Raw genomic sequence first — 20,738 nt, 5'->3', positions numbered from 1 at the left:
CAATCTGCCATCTGGGACTTTGTCAAATATTTAAAATGCTAAAATCCCCCAGACTGCATCAAATGCACTACCATCATCGACCTTTCTCGTTTCCTCCTCAAAAAATTCAATCTTCCCTTCACAAATCCATGCTGTGATTTAATCAGTGCCATTCTAAATGATCATTTATCCAGTCTCTCAGGATTTTTCCAACAATTTGCCCACCACTGAGGTTAGGCTGACAGGCCTGTAATTACTCGGTCTAACCCTTCCTCCTTTTTTAACAACTATACGATGTTAGCAGTCCTCCAGTACCAGGCCTGTAGCCAGAGAGGATTGGAAAATGATGATCAGAGCATCTTCTATTTCGTCTCTTGCTTCTCTTAGCAGCCTGGGATACATTTCATCTGGGCCTAGCAATTTATCCGCTTTCAAAGATATTAAAGTCTTCCTCACTATGTTTATCCCATCCAAGCAGGTAGTAAGAGGTGGAGTGGAGTCTATTAGGGACAATGAGGGTGATATATACTTAAGAGGTGCAGGGCAGGGCTAGAATACGCAATGACTACAGTGGCACAGTGGCTAGCACCGCAGCCTCACAGCTCCAGGGACCCGGGTTCAATTCCGGGTACTGCCTGTGTGGAGTTTGCAAGTTCTCCCTGTGTCTGTGTGGGTTTCCTCCGGGTGCTCCGGTTTCCTCCCACATGCCAAAGACTTGCAGGTTGATAGGTAAATTGGCCATTAGCAATTGCCCCTAGTATAGGTAGGTGGTAGGGAAATATAGGGACAGGTGGGGATGTGGTAGGAATATGGAATTAGTGTAGGATTAGTATAAATGGGTGGTTGATGGTCGGCACAGACTCGGTGGGCCGAAGGGCCTGTTTCAGTGCTGTATCTCTAAACTAAACTATTGGTGTTTACTAAGGAAGAGGAATCTGACAAAATATCGGTAGAAGCGGAGAGAGTAGAGGCAATGGACAGGGTAAAAATTGAGAGGGAGGAGGTACTGGAAAGGTTGTCTGTGCTTTGGATAGATAAGTCACCTGGTCTGAGTGGCTTGCATTCCTGTTGCTAAAGGAAGTGGGGATGGAAATAACGGAAGGGCTTGTCATAATCTTCCAATCTTCCCTGGATACAAGGGAGGTGCCCGAGAATTGGAGAGTGGCAAATCTTATTCAAGAAAGGGCGTAAGGACAGTCCTAGCAACTACAGGCCAGTCAGTTTAATATCAGTGGGGGGGTAAGATTTTAGAGACAATAATCAGGGAAAAAGTCAACAGACACTTGAGAGGTTTGAGTTAATTAAGGATAGCCAGCATGGATTTGTAAAAGACAGATCATGCTTGCCTAATCGAAATGATTTTTTGATGAAGGGAATGCGGTGGATGTTGTTTACATGGATTTTAAGAAAGCATTTGACAAGGTGCCACATAAAAGGCTGGTTAAAAAATTGAGGCTTATGGAATAGGAAAGTCAATGTCCAATTGGATTTTAAAAAATTGGCTTGAAGACAGAAAACAGTGAGTCATGGTGAATGGTTATTTTTGAGACTGGAGGATGGTAGACAGTGGTGTTCCTCACGGGTCAGTGTTGGGACCATTGCTTTTTGCTTGCTTTATATAAATGAATTAGATATTGAATGCAGAGTAGAATTTCAAAATTTGCTGATACCAAACTTGGAGATGTAGCAAACAGTGAGGATGATACTGATCGCCTGCAACAGGACATGGATAGGCTAGCAGAATGGGCAGACAGTTGGCAGATGGAATTTAATAGAGAGAAGTGTGAGGTGATACATTTTGGCAGAAGGGATAGGAAGAGGCAATTTAAACTTAATGGCACAGTTCTAAAGAAGGATAGAGGGACATGGAGATGCATGTGGATCGATCTTTGAAGGTGGCAGGATATATTGAGAGAGTGGTTAGTAAAGCATTTGGGATCTTGGGCTTCATAAATAGAGGCATTGAGTACAAAAGCAGGGAAGTTATGCAACCTTTATAAAGCTCTGGTTAGGCCTCAACTGGAGTATTGTGTCCAGTTCTAGTCACAACACTTTAGGAAGGATGTGAGGGTTCTTGAGAGGGTGCAGAGGAGATTTACCAGAATGATTCCAGGGATGAGGGATTTTAGTTGCAATGTTAGGTTGGAAAAGCTGGGGTTGTTCTCCTTGGAGCAAAGGAGATTGAGGGGTGATTTCATGGAGGTGTACAAGATTATGACAAGTTTAGATAAAGCAGACAAGGAAAAACTGTTCCCATTAACTGATGATACAAAGACTAGGGAATGTGAGGAAGAACTTTTTTTATGCAGTAAGCAGTAATGACCTGGAACTCGCTGCCAACAAGGGTGGAGATGATCAATGATTTCAGAAGAAAATTGGATGGGCACGTGAAGGAAATAAAGGCCTTCGGGTTTGAGTTAGGAAATGGGACTGACTGGATTGCTCCGTGGAGAGCTGGCATAGACTGGATGGGCTGAATGACTCTACCAAGCACCACTTAACAATAACCTGCTCACCGATTACTCAGTTCAAGTTCCACCAGGGCTACTAGGCTCCAGACCTCATTACATCCTTGGTCTAAACAAGTAACAAGGTGGATTGATGAGGGAAGTGCAGTGGATGTGGTCCACATGGATTTTAGTAAGGCATTTGACAAGGCCCCACATGGCAGAGTGGCCAGTAAAATGAAAGTACAGGGGAATATGGAAGGTTGGATCCAAAATTGGCTCAGTGACAGGAAACAAAGGGTAGAAGTCCACAGATGATTTGCGAATGGAAAACGGTTTCCAGTGGTGTTCCAGGGGGCTCAGTGCTGGGACCCTTGCTGTTTGTGGTATAAATGATTTGTATTTATATGTGGGAAGCATGATTCGGAAATTTGCAGATGCCACAAAAATTGGCCGTGTAGTTGATAGTGAAGAGGATAGCTGTAGACTCTAGAATGATATCAATGGTTTGGTTGAGTGGGCGGAAAAGTGACAAATGGAATTCAATCCAGAGAAGTGTGAGGTAATGTATTTGGGGGAGGGCAAACAAAGTGAGGGAATACACAATAAACAGGAGGATATTGAGAGGGATACAAGAAGTGAGAGACCTTGGAGTGGATGTCCACAGGTCCCTGAAGGTGGCAGGACATGTAGATAGAGTGATGAAGAAGCATATGGAATGCTTTCCTTTATTGGCCGAGGTTTGGAATACAAAGGTAGGGATGTAATGCTAGAACTGTATAAAACACTGGTTAGACCACAGCTAGAGTATTGCATACAGTTCTGGTCACCACATTACAGGAGGGACATAATTGCTGTGGAGAGAGTGCAGAGGAGATTTACAAGAATGTTGCCAGGCCTTGAGGAAAGATTGGATAGGCCAGGGTTGTTTTTCTTAGAAGAGAGGAGGCTGAGAGGTGATTTAATTGAGGTATACAAAGTTATGAGGGGCCTAGATAGAGTAGACAGGAAGGATCTGTTTCCACTAGCAGAGAGGTCAATTACCAGGGGGCCCAGATTTAAGGTGATTGGTAGCAGGATTGGAGGGGACATGAGGAAAAACTTTTCACCCAGAGGGTGGTGGGTGTCTTGAATTCATTGCCAGGAATGATGGTGGAGGCAGAAACCCTCAATTCTTTTAAAAGGTACCTGGACCTGCACCTGAAGTGCTGTAACCTGCAAGGCTACGGACCAGGTGCTAGAAGGTGGGATTAGATTGGACATGATGGGCTGAATGGCCTCCTTCTGTCCCATAATTTTTCTATGGTTCTAAACCTGGGCAAAAGAGCTTATTTCAAGAGGTGAGGTGAGAATGACTGCCCTTGACATCAAGACAGCATTTGACTGAGTATGGCATCAAGGAAATCCAGCAAAATTGAAGTCAATGGGATTCAAGGGGAAACCTCTCCACTGCTTGGATTCACAAAGGAAGATGGTTGTGGTTGTTGGAGGTCAATCAACCCCAGGACATCACTGCAGGAGTTCCTCAGTGTGGTGGCCTTGGCCCAACCATCTTTAGCTGCTTCATCAACGACCTTTCCTCCATCAATTTTGTGTGGATCCAGTCTGTTTGTGGAGGGCATGTTGCTAATGCTTGCCTTGTAAATACTTGGAGAAAATAGTCACTCACAATATTTGCTGTCTTATGCTCATCTTCTGTTTCAAGCTCATTTCTGTTTTAAGGTTCTCTCTTGAACCTCTTACAATTGTTTGGAAAGAACACCTTAGTGTTATATTTTGCTCCTGCTTTATTTGAGGTCTTTTCTGTAATTAATGGCATTAGTTTTAAATTACTCTAGCTAAGAGCTGGCACAGAAAAAAGGGGTCAAGCCATCCTGTGCTGGAAATTACTACAGTTGGATCGCCTCTTTCTGCTTCTCCGATCACTCTTGTAACACTGCACATTCTTGTATTTATCCGAAGAACCTCATCCATTTTCTTCCTGAATTATCTTGCATCATTTTTTTGTCTTTATTTTAGTTTTAAATTGTTTGTTCATTTAGGATCATGTCTATTTAGTCTGAGCTTGCTGTTTTAGATGTGCATTTGTCCTGAATGCTCAAGATTGTCTTTAAAGGTGTTCCGCTTGTCACCTACTGAAGTGCTGTTGAATGACAGCCCTCATTTATTTGTTGTTCCTTCATTCCTATGAAATTAACCTTTTTAAAATTATATCCGCAGCTTCTGGTTTTAGGTTTCTCTGAATCCCAGTTCATATTGAACTTGATGGTTCTGTGATCACTGTCCCCAAGGATCCATGATGTTCATTTTCTGTACATTGTGAAGATCATTTTCAAAAATGAAGATTATCCTTTATGGTCTCTGATGCACTAGGTTAAGAAATAGTCATGCATTACAGTTAGCAACTTTGACTTTAAGCCACTTGTGTATTCCCAAATTAATATTGGATTGATTGTCTCCCTGTAAAATAACTTGCATGTTCTCACATACCTTTCCTGTCTCTTCAGAGAGAAAACTCATCTTCCATGTTTCCTCCTGGAGGTCTAGATATTAGCTGTCCTGTTAGCTTGATATTTTTTTTAATTTAAAGATCTCTTAAGTGGTTCATTTTGCAGCTTTCTAATGCCCACGGGAACAACTTATTTTACCTTCCAAATGTCCCTGTCATATAGAATCAGTGAGTAGTGCAGCACAGAAGGAGGCCATTCAGCCCATCAAGTCTGCTCTGGCTATTTCAGTTGGCAATCCAGTTGGTCACATTCCCCTGATCTACTCCAATTTTTTCTCCTTCATTTATCCAATTCCCTTCTGAAGGCTACTATTCAATCTGTATGCAACGCCCTGTCAGGCAGTGTATTCCAAATCCTAACCACTCACTGTGTAAAAATGTTTTCCCTCATGCCACCTCTGATTCTTTGTCACCTTGAGTCTGTGCCTTTTGGTTATTGATCCTTTAGCTATTGGAAACAGTTTCTCTTTATTTACTCTTTCTAAATCCTTCATTTTTTTTAACACCTCTATCAAATCACCTCTTAAGACTTCAGTGCTATTAGGAGAAAAATCCTAATTTCTCCAGTCTATCCAGGTAACTATAATCCCTTATCCCTAGAACTATTCTAGTAAATCTCTTCTGTATCCTCTCCAAAACCTTCACGTCCTTCCTAAAGTGCTGTGCCCAGAATTGGACACAATACTCCAGCTGGGACCAAACAAGTTTTATACAGGTTTAGCAGAACGTCCTGACTTTTGTATTCAATGTCTGTATTTATAAAGCCCAGGATCCCATATGCTTTAGTAACTGTTTTGTTAATCTGTCCTGCCACCTTAAATGATTTGTGCAGAAACATCCCCAGATATCTCTGTTTTTGCATCTCCTTTAAAATTGTACCATTTAGCATGTACTATCTCTCCTTGCTCTTCCAACCAAAATGCATTGCCTACACACTTCTCTGTGTTGATTTTCATCTGCCATGTATCCACCCAGTTTGTCTGTCGTCTTGAAGTCTCTTCCTCAGGGTTTACTAGTTTCCAAGTTTTGTCATACGGATTCTGAAATTACCCCCAAGACCAACATGGTTTCAACACCTCCTTTACTGTCCAAGACTGTGTCACTCTTGTATTTGTCTCCATATTCAAAGGTGTGCCTCTGAGTTTCTGTGTCCATGCTCACCTGCTGACTGCCTTCTTTCTGACATCCGTTCTGGGATCCTTTTGCCTCATGCCCTTTTCCTCACCTCTCTCCACCTGTGTACTTTGAGATTCTTCATTGTTGACTGAATCTTCCTCAGCTCTCTGTCCCTTCCTGGTTTAATCGTTTTAGATGTTTCTCCTGTCTCAGTCTCCCAATACCATTTACCCCGACATGGAGCTACCTCTACTCAGTCCCTACCTGCACCCTTCAGTTTCCCTTCTAACCTTTCCTCAGTATGTACTGCTCTAGCTTCTGGTAAGCAGCTCACTACCCTGAAGTTATTGGACCAGAAGTTGCGGGAGTGAAGCATCCCATCGCACGCCCCATGAGTTGGAGTTTTTTTTCTCTCTCAGCCTCCAGCTTGAAAAATCCTTTGCTGCAAACTGCTGGAAGGTGTGAATTAATAAGGTCACTGAGGCATCTGGGACCTAGGTAAGAATGACAGGAGCAAGAGTGTCTCCTTAAAAAATAGATACAGAAATTGAGATAGAGAGAAAAAGATTGCATAGAATATACAGCTCAGAAACAGGCCGTTCAACCTCACTATTCTGTGCTGAGGTTTATAGTCTACACGAGTCTCCTCCTATTCTATCCACCTCATCTCAGTCTTTCAGGATATCTTTCTATGTCCTTTTCTTTCATGAACTTATCTAGTTTCATTATGAAAGGGTCTAAACTATTTGCCTCAACCACTTCCTGTGGAAGTGAGTTCCACATTCTAACCACTCTGTGGAAAAACATCTCTCCATTTTTCCCTATTAGATTTATTTGTAACTATTTGTCTCCATTGCCGCTAGTTTTGGATTCTCTCACATTATCTCCACATCTCTCCTGTCCAACCTAGTAATTATTTAAAAGACCTCTACCAGGTCTTCCCTGAGCCTTCTCTTTTCGAAAAGAAAAATGCCCAACCTGTCTAATGTTGCTTGACAGCTGTAATCTCTCAACTCTGGTACCATCATCCTTGTGCACTTTCTTGGTGCTTCGATGTCCTTTCTATGGTATAGAAACCAGATCAGTTCCCAGTACAATAAATGCAGACTGACCAGGATCCTACGCAATTTTAAAATGACTTCACTACTTTTGAAGTCTGTGGGCTGAATTTTAATAAATTTTGAAAAAAAAAGTGGCCTGCCTACGCGGGCCACATGTCGCGGAGCTGCCGCAATCCTAAGTGCCGCAGCTCATTTAAATAGTCGGGGTAGGCCGCACCCCCTGACCCTCCCCCGACCCTCCCGATCACGTGGAGGGGGCGGGCTGTCTGTCCCCGGCAATGGCATCAACTGCCAACGTGCAGGCGCTGCCGCCATTTCTAAAAAGCGATCAGCCCAACTGGCATATTTAAATATTTAAAGATAGGTTTCATTAAATTAAATAAACACATTTCTTTTGCCCCTCCCCCACCCCAATAATAATTGAATTAATTATTTGCCCTTACCCCCAAAACACACCTTTTACCATCTGACCTTTTCCCCCACCCGCCCCCCACAACAAACTTTAGACTTCCCTTCCCACCATCCCCGACACCCATGACATTAATTTGACCCCATCACCACCCCCCCCCCCCCCCCCCCCGCACTGAGAAACGTACCTCTCCCCACCAGACGAAGTTCCGAAGGCACCAGAGTGCTGGCCACCAGGCCAAAGATCGCGGCGGATCATCAGGAGGCGACATGAGTTTATTTAAATTAATTGTTTTAATTGATTTGCATATTAAAATTGTGGTCCCGTCACCCAGCGGTGGGAAGGCCGCCACAGAGCCTCGCCGTTGCCAGGGGGATTGGGCCGGGCCCTCCTGGCGTCGAGGTCCATAGCGAGCCTCATCCAGAGCCATCTTCAGACTCCACCCACCAAGGAACTCGATGCCTGGGAAGAACAAAATCCACGCCATTGTTTCTGTTACAGTGGGCTGAATTTAGTGGTGGCAGCAGGCATCCTGTTGACGGACCCGAAAGAGGGGAGAGGTGACCCCGCTTCGGCGGTTACTGGGACCCAGGCCCACATCTTGTTAGCAGCAGCCAATTAATTAGTGAGGGCAGGCAGTGCCATTGCTACGGGGGTGGCCATTGCCCTGGGATGCCCCTCCATAGGCCAAAGACTGCCCAAAAAGGAGGGTTTACCTGGTGCCACCCCCCCCCCCGCCAACCACTGGCAAATTGCCAGTGGAGGCAGAAAGCACTGCTAATTGGCCACTTAAGTGGTTCAGTTGGCCTCTGGCTAGGAGTCTGTCTGCCACCTTCCCTGCCACTGACAAGACAGCATGGTGGTGGGACAATGATGAACACATCATCCCCTACCTTCCCACACTGGCCACCTATCTCCTAATCTGACCCCAGAGGACTGGTGGTAAATTGGCCATTGTAAATTGCCCTAGTGTAGGTAGGTGGTAGGGAATATGGGATTACTGCAGGGTTAGTATAAATGGGTGGTTGTTGGTCGGCACAGACTTAGTGGGCCGAAGGGCCTGTTTCAGTGCTGTATCTCCAAATAAATAAATAAATAAAAATACAGCCCATGTTTCTGTAGGTCTCCATGTTACAATGTTTCTGCGGGTCTGTGTTTGTGTTACAGTGTTTCTGCGGGTCTGTGTTGAATATGTCGGTGTTCTTGTTCTTTTCCCTATATCAGTATTCTTAATGAATTTGTCTTTGAGTGATGATTGTAATTGGTCTTTCTCTCTTCTGATGGTGTCTAGGTATATCCTGGGTCTAACAGGCTGAATGTAAAGCAGTGCCTATATATGCTACTACAACGAGTCCCTCAGTATCACCTTTACCTAACAGGTATGTAAAAAGTTGAATAGAATCTTGCCTCCTTTCTATGCCTTTCATTCTCCTTCACTTTGCAATGGGCTAGAATATCCTGTCCTGTAACCATGTAACAAGTAGCAGCTGGACAGAACAAATTAAAGTCAGCTGTTGGGACCGGCTCTGGGGAGATGGGACATGAACAGGCCGGATGGGTTGCACCTGAACAGAGCTGGGACTGAGTTCCTTGCGGAACGTTTTGCTAGTGCTGATGGGGAGGGTTTAAACTAGTTTGGCAGGGGGATGGGGACCTGATGGTAGACTCAGTTGGGACAAAATCAGAAATGAAAATGGAAGGCAGAAAATTAATGGATGAGTCTGGAAGACAGAGGAAAGGAGGGTTAGAAAATTAAAAAAAAACGAGTTTGGCAGTGCTCAAGGGTATCTACTTCAATGCAAGGAGGAAAGTAAATAAAGCAGATGAGCTGAGGACACAGATAGACATGTGGCAGTATGATATCATAGCTATTACAGAAACATGGCTTAAGGAGGGACAGGAATGGTGGCCGAGTTACAGCGTTTTCAGATGTGATAGGGAAGGGGATAAGAAAGGAGGGGTAGTGGCAATTTTGGTCAAGGAAACTATTACAGCTGTGAGGAGGGATAATATGTTGGAAGATTCATAAAATGAGGCCATATGGATTGAGCTAAGGAGGGTACCATATACCCCCAAACAGTCAGAGGGAGATAGACGAGCAGATATGTCAGCAAATGGGCGGCACAGTGGCGCAGTGGTTAGCACTGCAGCCTCACAGCTCCAGGGACCCGGGTTCGATTCTGGGTACTGCCTGTGTGGAGTTTGCAAGTTCTCCCTGTGTCTGCGTGGGTTTTCTCCGGGTGCTCCGGTTTCCTCCCACAAGCCAAAAGACTTGCAGGTTGGTAGGTAAATTGGCCGTTATAAATTGTCACTAGTATAGGTAGGTGGTAGGGAAATATAGGGACAGATGGGGATGTTTGGTAGGAATATGGGATTAGTGTAGGATTAGTATAAATGGGTGGTTGATGGTCGGCACAGACTCGGTGGGCCGAAGGGCCTGTTTCAGTGCTGTATCTCTAATCTAATCTAATCAAATCTCTGAGAAGTGCAAGAACAATAGGGCAGTAATAGGGGATTTTAACTACCCCAGTATTAAGTGGAATAGTTTTAGTGTGAAAGGAATAGAGGGAGCAGAATTCATGAGGTGAATTCATGAGAACTTTTTGCCCAGTCTGTAGCAAGTCCAACAAGAGAGGGCGCAGTTTTAGACTTAGTTTTAGGAAATGAAGATGGGCAGGTGGAAGGAGAAGCACTGGGAGAGAATTTTGGTGATAGTGTTCATAATTCAGTCAGTTTTAACATAATTATGGAAAAGGACAGAGATAGAACAGGAGTTAGAGTTCTCAATTGGGGGAAGGACAATGTTATTGAACTGGGGAGTGATTTAGCGAAAGTGGACTGGAAACAGCTACTTGAAGGTAAATCAGTTTCAGAACATTGAGAGGCATTCAAAGGGGCGATTCAAGGGGTTCAGGGTAAACTTGTTCCCACAAAGAAAAAGGGTGAGATGGCAAAATCGAGAGTCCCAAAGATGTCAAGGAGCCTACAGGGTAAGATAAGGCAGAAAAGGAAAGCTTATGTCTGACACCGAGAACTCAAGAGGAAGAAGAAGGCTTATGTTAGGATGAGACGTGAAGGCTCAGTTAGGGCGCGTGAGAGTTACAAGCTAGCCAGGAAGGATCTAAAGGGAGAGCTAAGAAGAGCAAGGAGAGGACACGAGAAGTCATTGGCGGATAGGATCAGGGAAAATCCTAAGGCTTTCTATAGGTATATCAGGAAAAAGAATGACTAGAGTTAGATTAGGGCCAATCAAGGATAGTAGTGGGAAGTTGTGTGTGGAATCAGAGGAGATAGGTGAAGTGTTAAATGAATATTTTGCGTCAGTATTTACAGTAGAGAAAGAAAATGTTCTTGAGGAGAATACTGAGATTCAGGCTACTAGGCTAGATGGGATTGAGGTTCACAAGGAGGAGGTGTTATCAATTTTGGAAAGTGTGAAAATAGATAAGTCCCCTGGGCCAGATGGGATTTATCCTAGGATTCTCTGGGAAGCCAGGGAGGAGATTGCAGAGCCTTTGTCCTTGATCTTTATGTCGTCATTGTCGACAGGAATAGTGCCGGATAACTGGAGGATAGCAAATGTTGTCCCCTTGTTCAAGAAGGGGAGTAGAGACAGCCCTGGTAATTATAGACCTGTGAGCCTTACATCGGTTGTGGGTAAAATGTTGGAAAAGGTTATAAGAGACAGGATTTATAATCATCTTGAAAAGAATAAGTTCATTAGCGATAGTCAGCACGGTTTTGTGACGGGTAGGTCGTGCCTCACAAACCTTATTGAGTTTTTCGAGAAGATGACCAAACAGGTGTATGAGGGTAAAGCAGTGGATGTGGTGTATATGGATTTCAGTAAGGCGTTTGATGAGGTTCCCCACGGTAGGCTATTGCAGAAAATACGGAAGTATGGGGTTGAAGGTGATTTAGAGCTTTGGATCAGAAATTGGCTAGCTGAAAGAAGACAGAGGGTGGTGGTTGATGGCAAATGTTCATCCTGGAGTTTAGTTACTAGTGGTGTACCGCAAGGATCTGTTTTGGGTCCACTGCTGTTTGTCATTTTTATAAATGACCTGGAAGAGGGTGTAGAAGGGTGGGTTAGTAAATTTGCAGATGACACTAAGGTCGGTGGAGTTGTGGATAGTGCCGAAGGATGTTGTAGGGTACAGAGGGACATAGATAGGCTGCAGAGCTGGGCTGAGAGATGGCAAATGGAGTTTAATGCGGAGAAGTGTGAGGTGATTCACTTTGGAAGGAGTAACAGGAATGCAGAGTACTGGGCTAATGGGAAGATTCTTGGTAGTGTAGATGAACAGAGAGATCTTGGTGTCCAGGTGCATAAATCCCTGAAGGTTGCTACCCAGGTTAATAGGGCTGTTAAGAAGGCATGTGGTGTGTTAGCTTTTATTAGTAGGGGGATCGAGTTTCGGAGCCACGAGGTCATGCTGCAGCTGTACAAAACTCTGGTGAGACCGCACCTGGAGTATTGCATGCAGTTCTGGTCACTGCATTATAGGAAGGAAGTGGAAGCTTTGGAAAGGGTGCAGAGGAGATTTACTAGGATGTTGCCTGGTATGGAGGGAAGGTCTTACGAGGAAAGGCTGAGGGACTTGAGGTTGTTTTCGTTAGAGAGAAGGAGGAGGAGAGGTGACTTAATAGAGACATATAAGATAATCAGAGGGTTGGATAGGGTGGATAGTGAGAGTCTTTTTCCTCGGATGGTGATGGCAAACACGAGGGGACATAGCTTTAAGTTGAGGGGTGATAGATATAGGACAGATGTCAGAGGTAGTTTCTTTACTCAGAGAGTAGTAGGGGCGTGGAACGCCCTGCCTGCAACAGTAGTAGACTCGCAATCTTTAAGGGCATTTAAGTGGTCATTGGATAGACATATGGATGAAAATGGAATAGTGTAGGTCAGATGGTTTCACAGGTCGGCGCAACATCGAGGGCCGAAGGGCCTGTACTGCGCTGTAATGTTCTATGTTCTAAAATTGACTCAGTGGCAGGAAACAAAGAGTAATTGACGGGTGTTTTAGCGACTGGAGGGCTGATTCCAGTGGTGTTCCACAGGGCTCAGTACTGGGTCCCCTGCTTTTTGTGGTGTATATTAACGATTTGGACGTAAATGTAGGGGGCATGATCAAGAGGTTTGCGGACGACACAAAGATTGGCCGTGTGGTGGTTCGCAATGAGGATAGCTGTAGGCTGCAGGAAGATATTGATTAGATTAGATTAGATTAGAGATACAGCACTGAAACAGGCCCTTCGGCCCACCGAGTCTGTGCCGAACATCAACCACCCATTTATACCAATCCTACACTAATCCCATATTCCTACCAAACTTCCCACCTGTCCCTATATTTCCCTACCACCTACCTATACTAGTGACAATTTATAATGGCCAATTTACCTATCAACCTGCAAGTCTTTTGGCTTGTGGGAGGAAACCGGAGCACCCGGAGAAAACCCACGCAGACACAGGGAGAACTTGCAAACTCCACACAGGCAGTCCCCAGAATTGAACCCAGGTCGCTGGAGCTGTGAGGCTGCGGTGCTAACCACTGCGCCACTGTGCCGCCCTGATGGTCTGGTCAGATGGGCAGAAAAGTGGCAAATGGAATTCAACTTGTAGAAGTGTGAGGTGATGCAATGGGGAGGTCAAACAAGGCAAAGGAATACAAGAATAATGGGAAAATACTGATAAGTGTAGAGGAAGTGAGGGACCTTGGGAGTGAATGTCCATAGATCCCTGAAGGTAGCAGGACGGGTCGATAAGGTGGTTAAGAGGGCATATGGAATCCTTTCCTTTATTAGCCGAGGTATAGAATACAAGAGCCAGGGAGGTTTTGCTGGAACTGTACAAATCATTGGGCCGGCCACAACTTGAGTACCGTGTGCAGTTCTGGTCACCTCATTATAGAGGGTACAGAGGAGATTTACGAGGATGTTGCCAGGACTGGGAAAATGCAGCTATGAGGAAAGATTGGATAGGCTGTGTTTCTCCTTGGAACAGAGAAGGCTGAGGGGAGATCTGATTGAAATGTACAACATTTTGAGGGGCCTGGATAGAGTGGAGGTGAAGGGTCTATTCACCTTAGCAGAGAGGTCAGTGACAAGGGGACATAAATTTAAAGTGATTGGTAGAAAAATTAGAGGGGAGATGAGGAAAAACTTTTTCACCCAGAGGGTGGTGGGGGTCTGGAACTCACTGCCTGATAGGGTAGCTGAGGCAGAGACCGTCAATTCATTCAAATGGAGTCTGGATATACACCTCAAGTGCCATAATCTGCAGAGCTACGGACCAAATGCTGGAAGGTACGATTAGAATAGGTGGATCATTTTTTGGCCGGCACAGACACGATGGGCCAAGTGGCCTCTTTCTGTGCCTTAAACTTTCTATGATTCTATTCTATGTTACAGGTGATCTTTGAATATTGATTTGTATGCTATCAGCATGTCAAACACTGCAGCTCTTACAGGTATACAGATGCCCCAGGTAAATCCCATGGGTTGCAGGCAAACTTACAATGTAATAACATTATTGATGATAATGTAAACAGAACATAATGAATGCAAAAATCATGGATGTAAAGAAGGTACCAGTTTGTATTTCTGTAGTCTAGCAAGTTATCTCTTTTATATTCTGCAGGAACTAACATCCTCCATGGCCCAATATTTTCTCCTCATTTTCACTGCAGTGCATGATTGGAGGAAGAAGTTATTTGTAACAGTAAAATGAGCTGGAAATCCCTTGTGCCAGTTTTCTGCCCCAATACTGATCCCTGCTCTGCTGTACTCTGTCCTGCTTATAATCCCTTCCTGTGATCTTTTCATCAAGACCCCCAGCCCCTATTTTACAAATAAGTAAAAGAGGTCAGTGATATGGCAGCCCCGAGCCTCCTGGTGTTACAATAACTGAGCACGAAGGGTGTCAAATTAACAGTGTTGGGACGCAGCTGCTGTCAGAGTCCCGAGGGACTGGCGAAGGGGAGGAGTCTGGGACACTGAGGGGTGTGGAAAGTTTAAGGAGTTTATTTGGGCTGAGCTTTATTTTGGGATTCGTCTGAAACACTTAGGAATTCCTTCTGATAGTCTGTAAGGAATAGAGGAGCAGGGGTCACCCAGAGAGAACAGACAGCAGAGGTCACATGGGGAGCAGAGACAGTTGTGTCTGGTGTCTGGGAGCAGTAAACACTGTATCTGGAGTCTGGGAGTGGTAACTACTGTGTCTGGACTCTGCGAGCAGTAACTGTTGTGACTGGAGTCTGGGAACAGTAATCGTTATGCCTGGCGTCTGGGGGCAGTAACTGTTGTCTCTGTGCGCAGTAACTGTTGTGTCTGGAGTCTGGGAGCGGCGACTGTTGTGTCTGGAGTCTGGGAGCGGCGACTGTTGTGTCTGGAGTCTGGGAGCGGCGACTGTTGTGTCTGGAGTCTGGGAGCGGCGACTGTTGTGTCTGGAGTCTGGGAGCGGCGACTGTTGTGTCTGGAGTCTGGGAGCGGCGACTGTTGTGTCTGGAGTCTGGGAGCGGCGACTGTTGTGTCTGGAGTCTGGGAGCGGCGACTGTTGTGTCTGGAGTCTGGGAGCGGCGACTGTTGTGTCTGGAGTCTGGGAGCGGCGACTGTTGTGTCTGGAGTCTGGGAGCGGCGACTGTTGTGTCTGGAGTCTGGGAGCGGCGACTGTTGTGTCTGGAGTCTGGGAGCGGCGACTGTTGTGTCTGGAGTCTGGGAGCGGCGACTGTTGTGTCTGGAGTCTGGGAGCGGCGACTGTTGTGTCTGGAGTCTGGGAGCGGCGACTGTTGTGTCTGGAGTCTGGGAGCGGCGACTGTTGTGTCTGGAGTCTGGGAGCGGCGACTGTTGTGTCTGGAGTCTGGGAGCGGCGACTGTTGTGTCTGGAGTCTGGGAGCGGCGACTGTTGTGTCTGGAGTCTGGGAGCGGCGACTGTTGTGTCTGGAGTCTGGGAGCGGCGACTGTTGTGTCTGGAGTCTGGGAGCGGCGACTGTTGTGTCTGGAGTCTGGGAGCGGCGACTGTTGTGTCTGGAGTCTGGGTGCGGCGACTGTTGTGTCTGGAGTCTGGGAGCGGCGACTGTTGTGTCTGGAGTCTCGGACCGGCGACTGTTTCTGGAGTCTGGGAGCAGCGACTGTTGTTTCTGGAGTCTGGGAGCAGCGACTGTTGTTTCTGGAGTCTGGGAGCAGCGACTGTTGTTTCTGGAGTCTGGGAGCAGCGACTGTTGTTTCTGGAGTCTGGCAGCAGTAACCTTTGTGCCTGGAGTCTGGCAGCAGTAACCTTTGTGCCTGGAGTCTGGCAGCAGTAACCTTTGTGCCTGGAGTCTGGCAGCAGTAACCTTTGTGCCTGGAGTCTGGCAGCAGTAACCTTTGTGCCTGGAGTCTGGCAGCAGTAACCTTTGTGCCTGGAGTCTGGCAGCAGTAACCTTTGTGCCTGGAGTCTGGCAGCAGTAACCTTTGTGCCTGGAGTCTGGCAGCAGTAACCTTTGTGCCTGGAGTCTGGCAACAGTAACCTTTGTGCCTCGAGTCTGGCAGCAGTGACGTTTGTGTCTGGAGTCTGGGAGCAGTGACTTGTTTCTGGAGCCTGGTAGCAGTGACTATTGTTTCTGGAGTCTGGGAGAAGCGACTGTTGTGTCAGGGAGCAGCAACTGTTGTTTCTGGAGTCTGGGAGCAGTGACTGTTGTGTCAGGAGCCTGGGAGCAGTGACTGTTGTTTCTGGAGTCTGGGAGCAGTGACTGTTGTTTCTGGAGCCTGGGAGAAGCGACTGTTGTGTCAGGGAGCAGCAACTGTTGTTTCTGGAGTCTGGGAGAAGTGACTGTTGTGTCAGGAGCCTGGGAGCAGTGACTGTTGTTTCTGGAGCCTGGGAGAAGCGACTGTTGTGTCAGGGAGCAGCGACTGTTGTTTCTGGAGTCTGGGAGCAGTGACTGTTGTGTCAGGAGCCTGGGAGCAGTGACTGTTGTTTCTGGAGCCTGGGAGCAGCGACTGTTGTTTCTGGAGTCTGGGAGCAGCGACTGTTGTTTCTGGCGCCTGGGAGCAGCGACTGTCGTTTCTGGAGTCTGGGAGCAGTGACTGTCGTTTCTGGGGTCTGGGAGCAGTGACTGTCGTTTCTGGGGTCTGGGAGCAGCGACTGTCGTTTCTGGGGTCTGGGAGCAGCGACTGTCGTGTCTGGGGTCTGGGAGCAGCGACTGTCGTGTCATAGAACATAGAACATAGAACATACAGCACAGAACAGGCCCTTCGGCCCACAATGTTGTGCCGATCCTTTGTCCTCTGTCAAGGACAATTTAATCTATACCCCATCATTCTCCTTTATCCATATACCTATCCAAAAGCCTTTTGAAAGTCCCTAAAGTTTCTGACTCAACAACTTCCCCGGGCAAGGCATTCCATGCCTCGACCACTCTCTGGGTAAAGAACCTTCCCCTGACATCCCCCTTATATCTCCCACCCTTCACCTTAAATTTATGACCCCTTGTAACGCTTTGCTCCACCCGGGGAAAAAGTTTCTGACTGTCTACCCTATCTATTCCCCTGATCATCTTATAAACCTCTATCATGTCACCCCTCATCCTTCTCCTTTCTGATGAGAAGAGGCCTAGAATGTTCAGCCTTTCCTCGTAAGACTTATTCTCCATTCCAGGCAACATCCTGGTAAATCTCCTCTGCACCCTCTCCAAGGCTTCCACATCCTTCCTAAAATGAGGCGACCAGAACTGCACACAGTACTCCAAATGAGGCCTTACCAAGGTCCTGTACAGCTGCATCATCACCTCACGGCTCTTAAATTCAATCCCTCTGCTAATGAACGCTAACACCCCATATGCCTTCTTCACAGCCCTATCCACTTGAGTTGCAACTTTCAATGATCTATGCACATAGACCCCAAGGTCTCTCTGCTCCTCCACATGCCCAAGAACCCTACCGTTAACCCAGTATTTTGCATTCATGTTTGTCCTTCCAAAATGGACGACCTCACACTTTTCAGGGTTAAACTCCATCTGCCACTTTTCAGCCCAGCACTGCAACCTATCCAAGTCCCTTTGCAGACGACAATAGCCCTCCTCGGTATCCACAACTCCACCAACCTTTGTATCATCTGCAAATTTACTGACCCACCCTTCGACTTCCTCATCCAAGTCGTTAATAAAAATCACAAACAGGAGAGGACCCAGAACTGATCCCTGCGGCACGCCACTGGTAACTGGGCTCCAGGCTGAGTATTTACCATCTAAGACCACTCTCTGCCTTCTATCAGTTAGCCAATTCTTAATCCAACTGGCCACATTCCCCACTATCCCATGCCTCCTGACTTTCTCCATAAGTCTACCATGGGGGACCTTATCAAATGCCTTACTAAAATCCATGTACACCACATCCACTGGTTTACCCTCATCCACTTGCTTGGTCACCTGCTCAAAGAATTCAATCAGGCTTGTGAGGCAAGACCTACCCCTCACAAAACCGTGCTGACTGTCCCGAATCAAGCAGTGTCTTTCCAGATGCTCAGAAATCCTATCCCTCAGCACCTTTTCCATCAACTTGCCTACCACCGAAGTAAGACTAACTGGCCTGTAATTCCCAGGGTTGTTCCTATTCCCTTTCTTGAACAGGGGCACAACATTTGCCACCCTCCAATCACCTGGTACCACCCCCGTCAACAGAGAAGATGAAAAGATCATTGCCAGCGGCTCTGCAATTTCATCCCTTGCTTCCCATAACATCCTTGGATATACCCCGTCAGGCCCGGGAGACTTGTCTATCTTCAAGTTATTCAAAAACCCCAACACATCTTCCCTCCTAACGAGCACTTCCTCGAGCTTACCAGTCTGTTTCACACCGTCCTCTTCAGTAATACACCCCTTCTCATTCGTAAATACCGAAGAGAAGTACTCATTCAAAACCTCACTTATCTCTTCCGGCTCAACACACAGTCTCCCGCTATTGTCCTTGACCGGACCTATGGTCCCCCTAGTCATCCTCATATTTCTGACATACGCGTAAAAGGCCTTGGGGTTTTCTTTTATCCTACCCGCCAAGCATTTTTCATGCCCTCTCTTAGCTCTCCTAATCCCTTTCTTCAGATCCTTCCTGGCCATCTTGTATCCCTCCAGAGCTATGCCTGTGCCCTTTTTCCTCAACTTTATATACGCATCCTTCTTCTTCCTAACAAGACTCTCAACCTCTCTTGTCAACCACGGTTCCCTCACATGACCATCCCTTCCCTGTCTGACAGGGACATGCTTATCAATGGCCCCTACTATCTGCTCCTTGAAAAAGTTCCACATTTCGACCGTGCCCTTCCCTGCCAGCATATGCTCCCAACTTATGCTCCTCAGTTCCTGCCTGACAGCATCATATCTACCCTTCCCCCAATTGTAAACCTTGCCCTGTTGCACATACCTATCCCTCTCCATTACCACAGTGAATGCTACAGAATTGTGATCACTATCTCCAAAGTGCTCGCCCACCAACAGCTCTATCACTTGCCCTGGTTCATTACCTAGTACCAAATCCAATATTGCCTCCCCTCTGGTCGGGCAGTCTACATACTGAGTCAGAAAAGCTTCCTGGACATACTGCACAAACACTACCCCATCCAAACTATTCGATCTAAAGAGTTGCCAATCAATATTTGGGAAGTTGAAATCCCCCATAATTACTACCCTGTGACTTCTGCTCCTTTCCAAAATCTGTTTCCCAATCTGCTCTTCCACCTCCCTGCTGCTATTGGGGGGCCTATAGAAAACTCCCATCAAGGTGACTGCTCCTTTCCTGTTCCTGACCTCAACCCACAGTGCCTCAGTCGGCAGATGCTCCTCGAAAATTCTTTCAGCAGTTGTTACACTATTTCTAACTAACAATGCCACCCCCCCACCTCTTTTACCACCATTCCTAATCTTATGAAAACATCTATAACCAGGTACCTCCAAAAACCATTCCTCCCCCTCACCTATCCACGTTTCAGTGATGGCCACAACATCGTAGTCCCAAGTGCCCATCCACGCCTTCAATTCACTCACCTTATTCCTGATGCTTCTTGCGTTGAAGTATACGCACTTTAACCCTTCTCCGTGCCCATCTGTCCTCTGTGACAGTGCTACCTTCCCCAATACCTCACTACACTCTTTGTCTTTCTGAGTGGACCCACTGGTCCCTGGATTACAAGTCCGGTTCCCATCCCCCTCCCAAACTAGTTTAAACCCTCCCGAACAGTACTAGCAAACCTCCCTCCCAGGATATTGGTGCCCCTCTGGTTCAGATGCAGCCCGTCCTGTTTGAACAGGTCCCATCTTCCCCAGAATGCAGCTCCGCACCTTTAAGGAAAATACCTACCCAGGAGTCCTCGCTGCCGACCAGCTTCCGGTTCCTCCGGCGCCAAAAGAAACTCAAAGACAAGGAAAACAGTAAGTAAAACAGTAAGTACTTACTTTTAAAACACAGCTCCTGATGCCTTCACTCACCCACCGAAGAGTCGCTACCTTCTCCTGCTGCTCCGCCGGGAAATGAGGCCGAGTCCACGGAGCTCCGCACCTTTAAGGAAAATACCTACCCAGGAGTCCTCGCTGCCGACCAGCTTCCGGTTCCTCCGGCGCCAAAAGAAACTCAAAGACAAGGAAAACAGTAAGTAAAACAGTAAGTACTTACTTTTAAAACACAGCACAGTGTCTGGGGTCTGGGAGCAGCGACTGTCGTGTCTGGAGTCTGGGAGCAGCGACTGTCGTGTCTGGAGTCTGGGAGCAGCGACTGTCGTGTCTGGAGTCTGGGAGCAGCGACTGTCGTGTCTGGAGTCTGGGAGCAGCGACTGTCGTGTCTGGAGTCTGGGAGCAGCGACTGTCGTGTCTGGAGTCTGGGAGCAGCGACTGTCGTGTCTGGAGTCTGGGAGCAGCGACTGTCGTGTCTGGAGTCTGGGAGCAGCGACTGTCGTGTCTGGAGTCTGGGAGCAGCGACTGTCGTGTCTGGAGTCTGGGAGCAGCGACTGTCGTGTCTGGAGTCTGGGAGCAGCGACTGTCGTGTCTGGAGTCTGGGAGCAGCGACTGTCGTGTCTGGAGTCTGGGAGCAGCGACTGTCGTGTCTGGAGTCTGGGAGCAGCGACTGTCGTGTCTGGAGTCTGGGAGCAGCGACTGTCGTGTCTGGAGTCTGGGAGCAGCGACTGTCGTGTCTGGAGTCTGGGAGCAGCGACTGTCGTGTCTGGAGTCTGGGAGCAGCGACTGTCGTGTCTG

At 46.9% G+C, this 20,738-nt stretch overlaps 1 protein-coding gene across 3 annotated transcripts in view; it reads left to right on the top strand.

Moving 5' to 3' along the window:
- Window positions 1–20,738, top strand: part of LOC137379933 (FYVE, RhoGEF and PH domain-containing protein 5-like) — a 512,321-nt gene that overhangs the window by 173,364 nt on the left and 318,219 nt on the right. For all 3 annotated transcript variants that reach the window (XM_068051316.1, XM_068051314.1, XM_068051315.1), the window contains one exon: window positions 8,813–8,900. In XM_068051316.1, coding sequence (XP_067907417.1) covers window positions 8,813–8,900 — 88 coding nt within the window. The remainder of the gene's footprint in view (window positions 1–8,812; window positions 8,901–20,738) is intronic.

The sequence above is a fragment of the Heterodontus francisci genome, chromosome 19, assembly GCF_036365525.1.
Source record: "Heterodontus francisci isolate sHetFra1 chromosome 19, sHetFra1.hap1, whole genome shotgun sequence".
Lineage (NCBI taxonomy): Eukaryota > Metazoa > Chordata > Chondrichthyes > Heterodontiformes > Heterodontidae > Heterodontus > Heterodontus francisci.
Note: the sequence above shows the minus strand (reverse complement) of the source record. Positions and strands in the feature narration are given on the sequence as shown.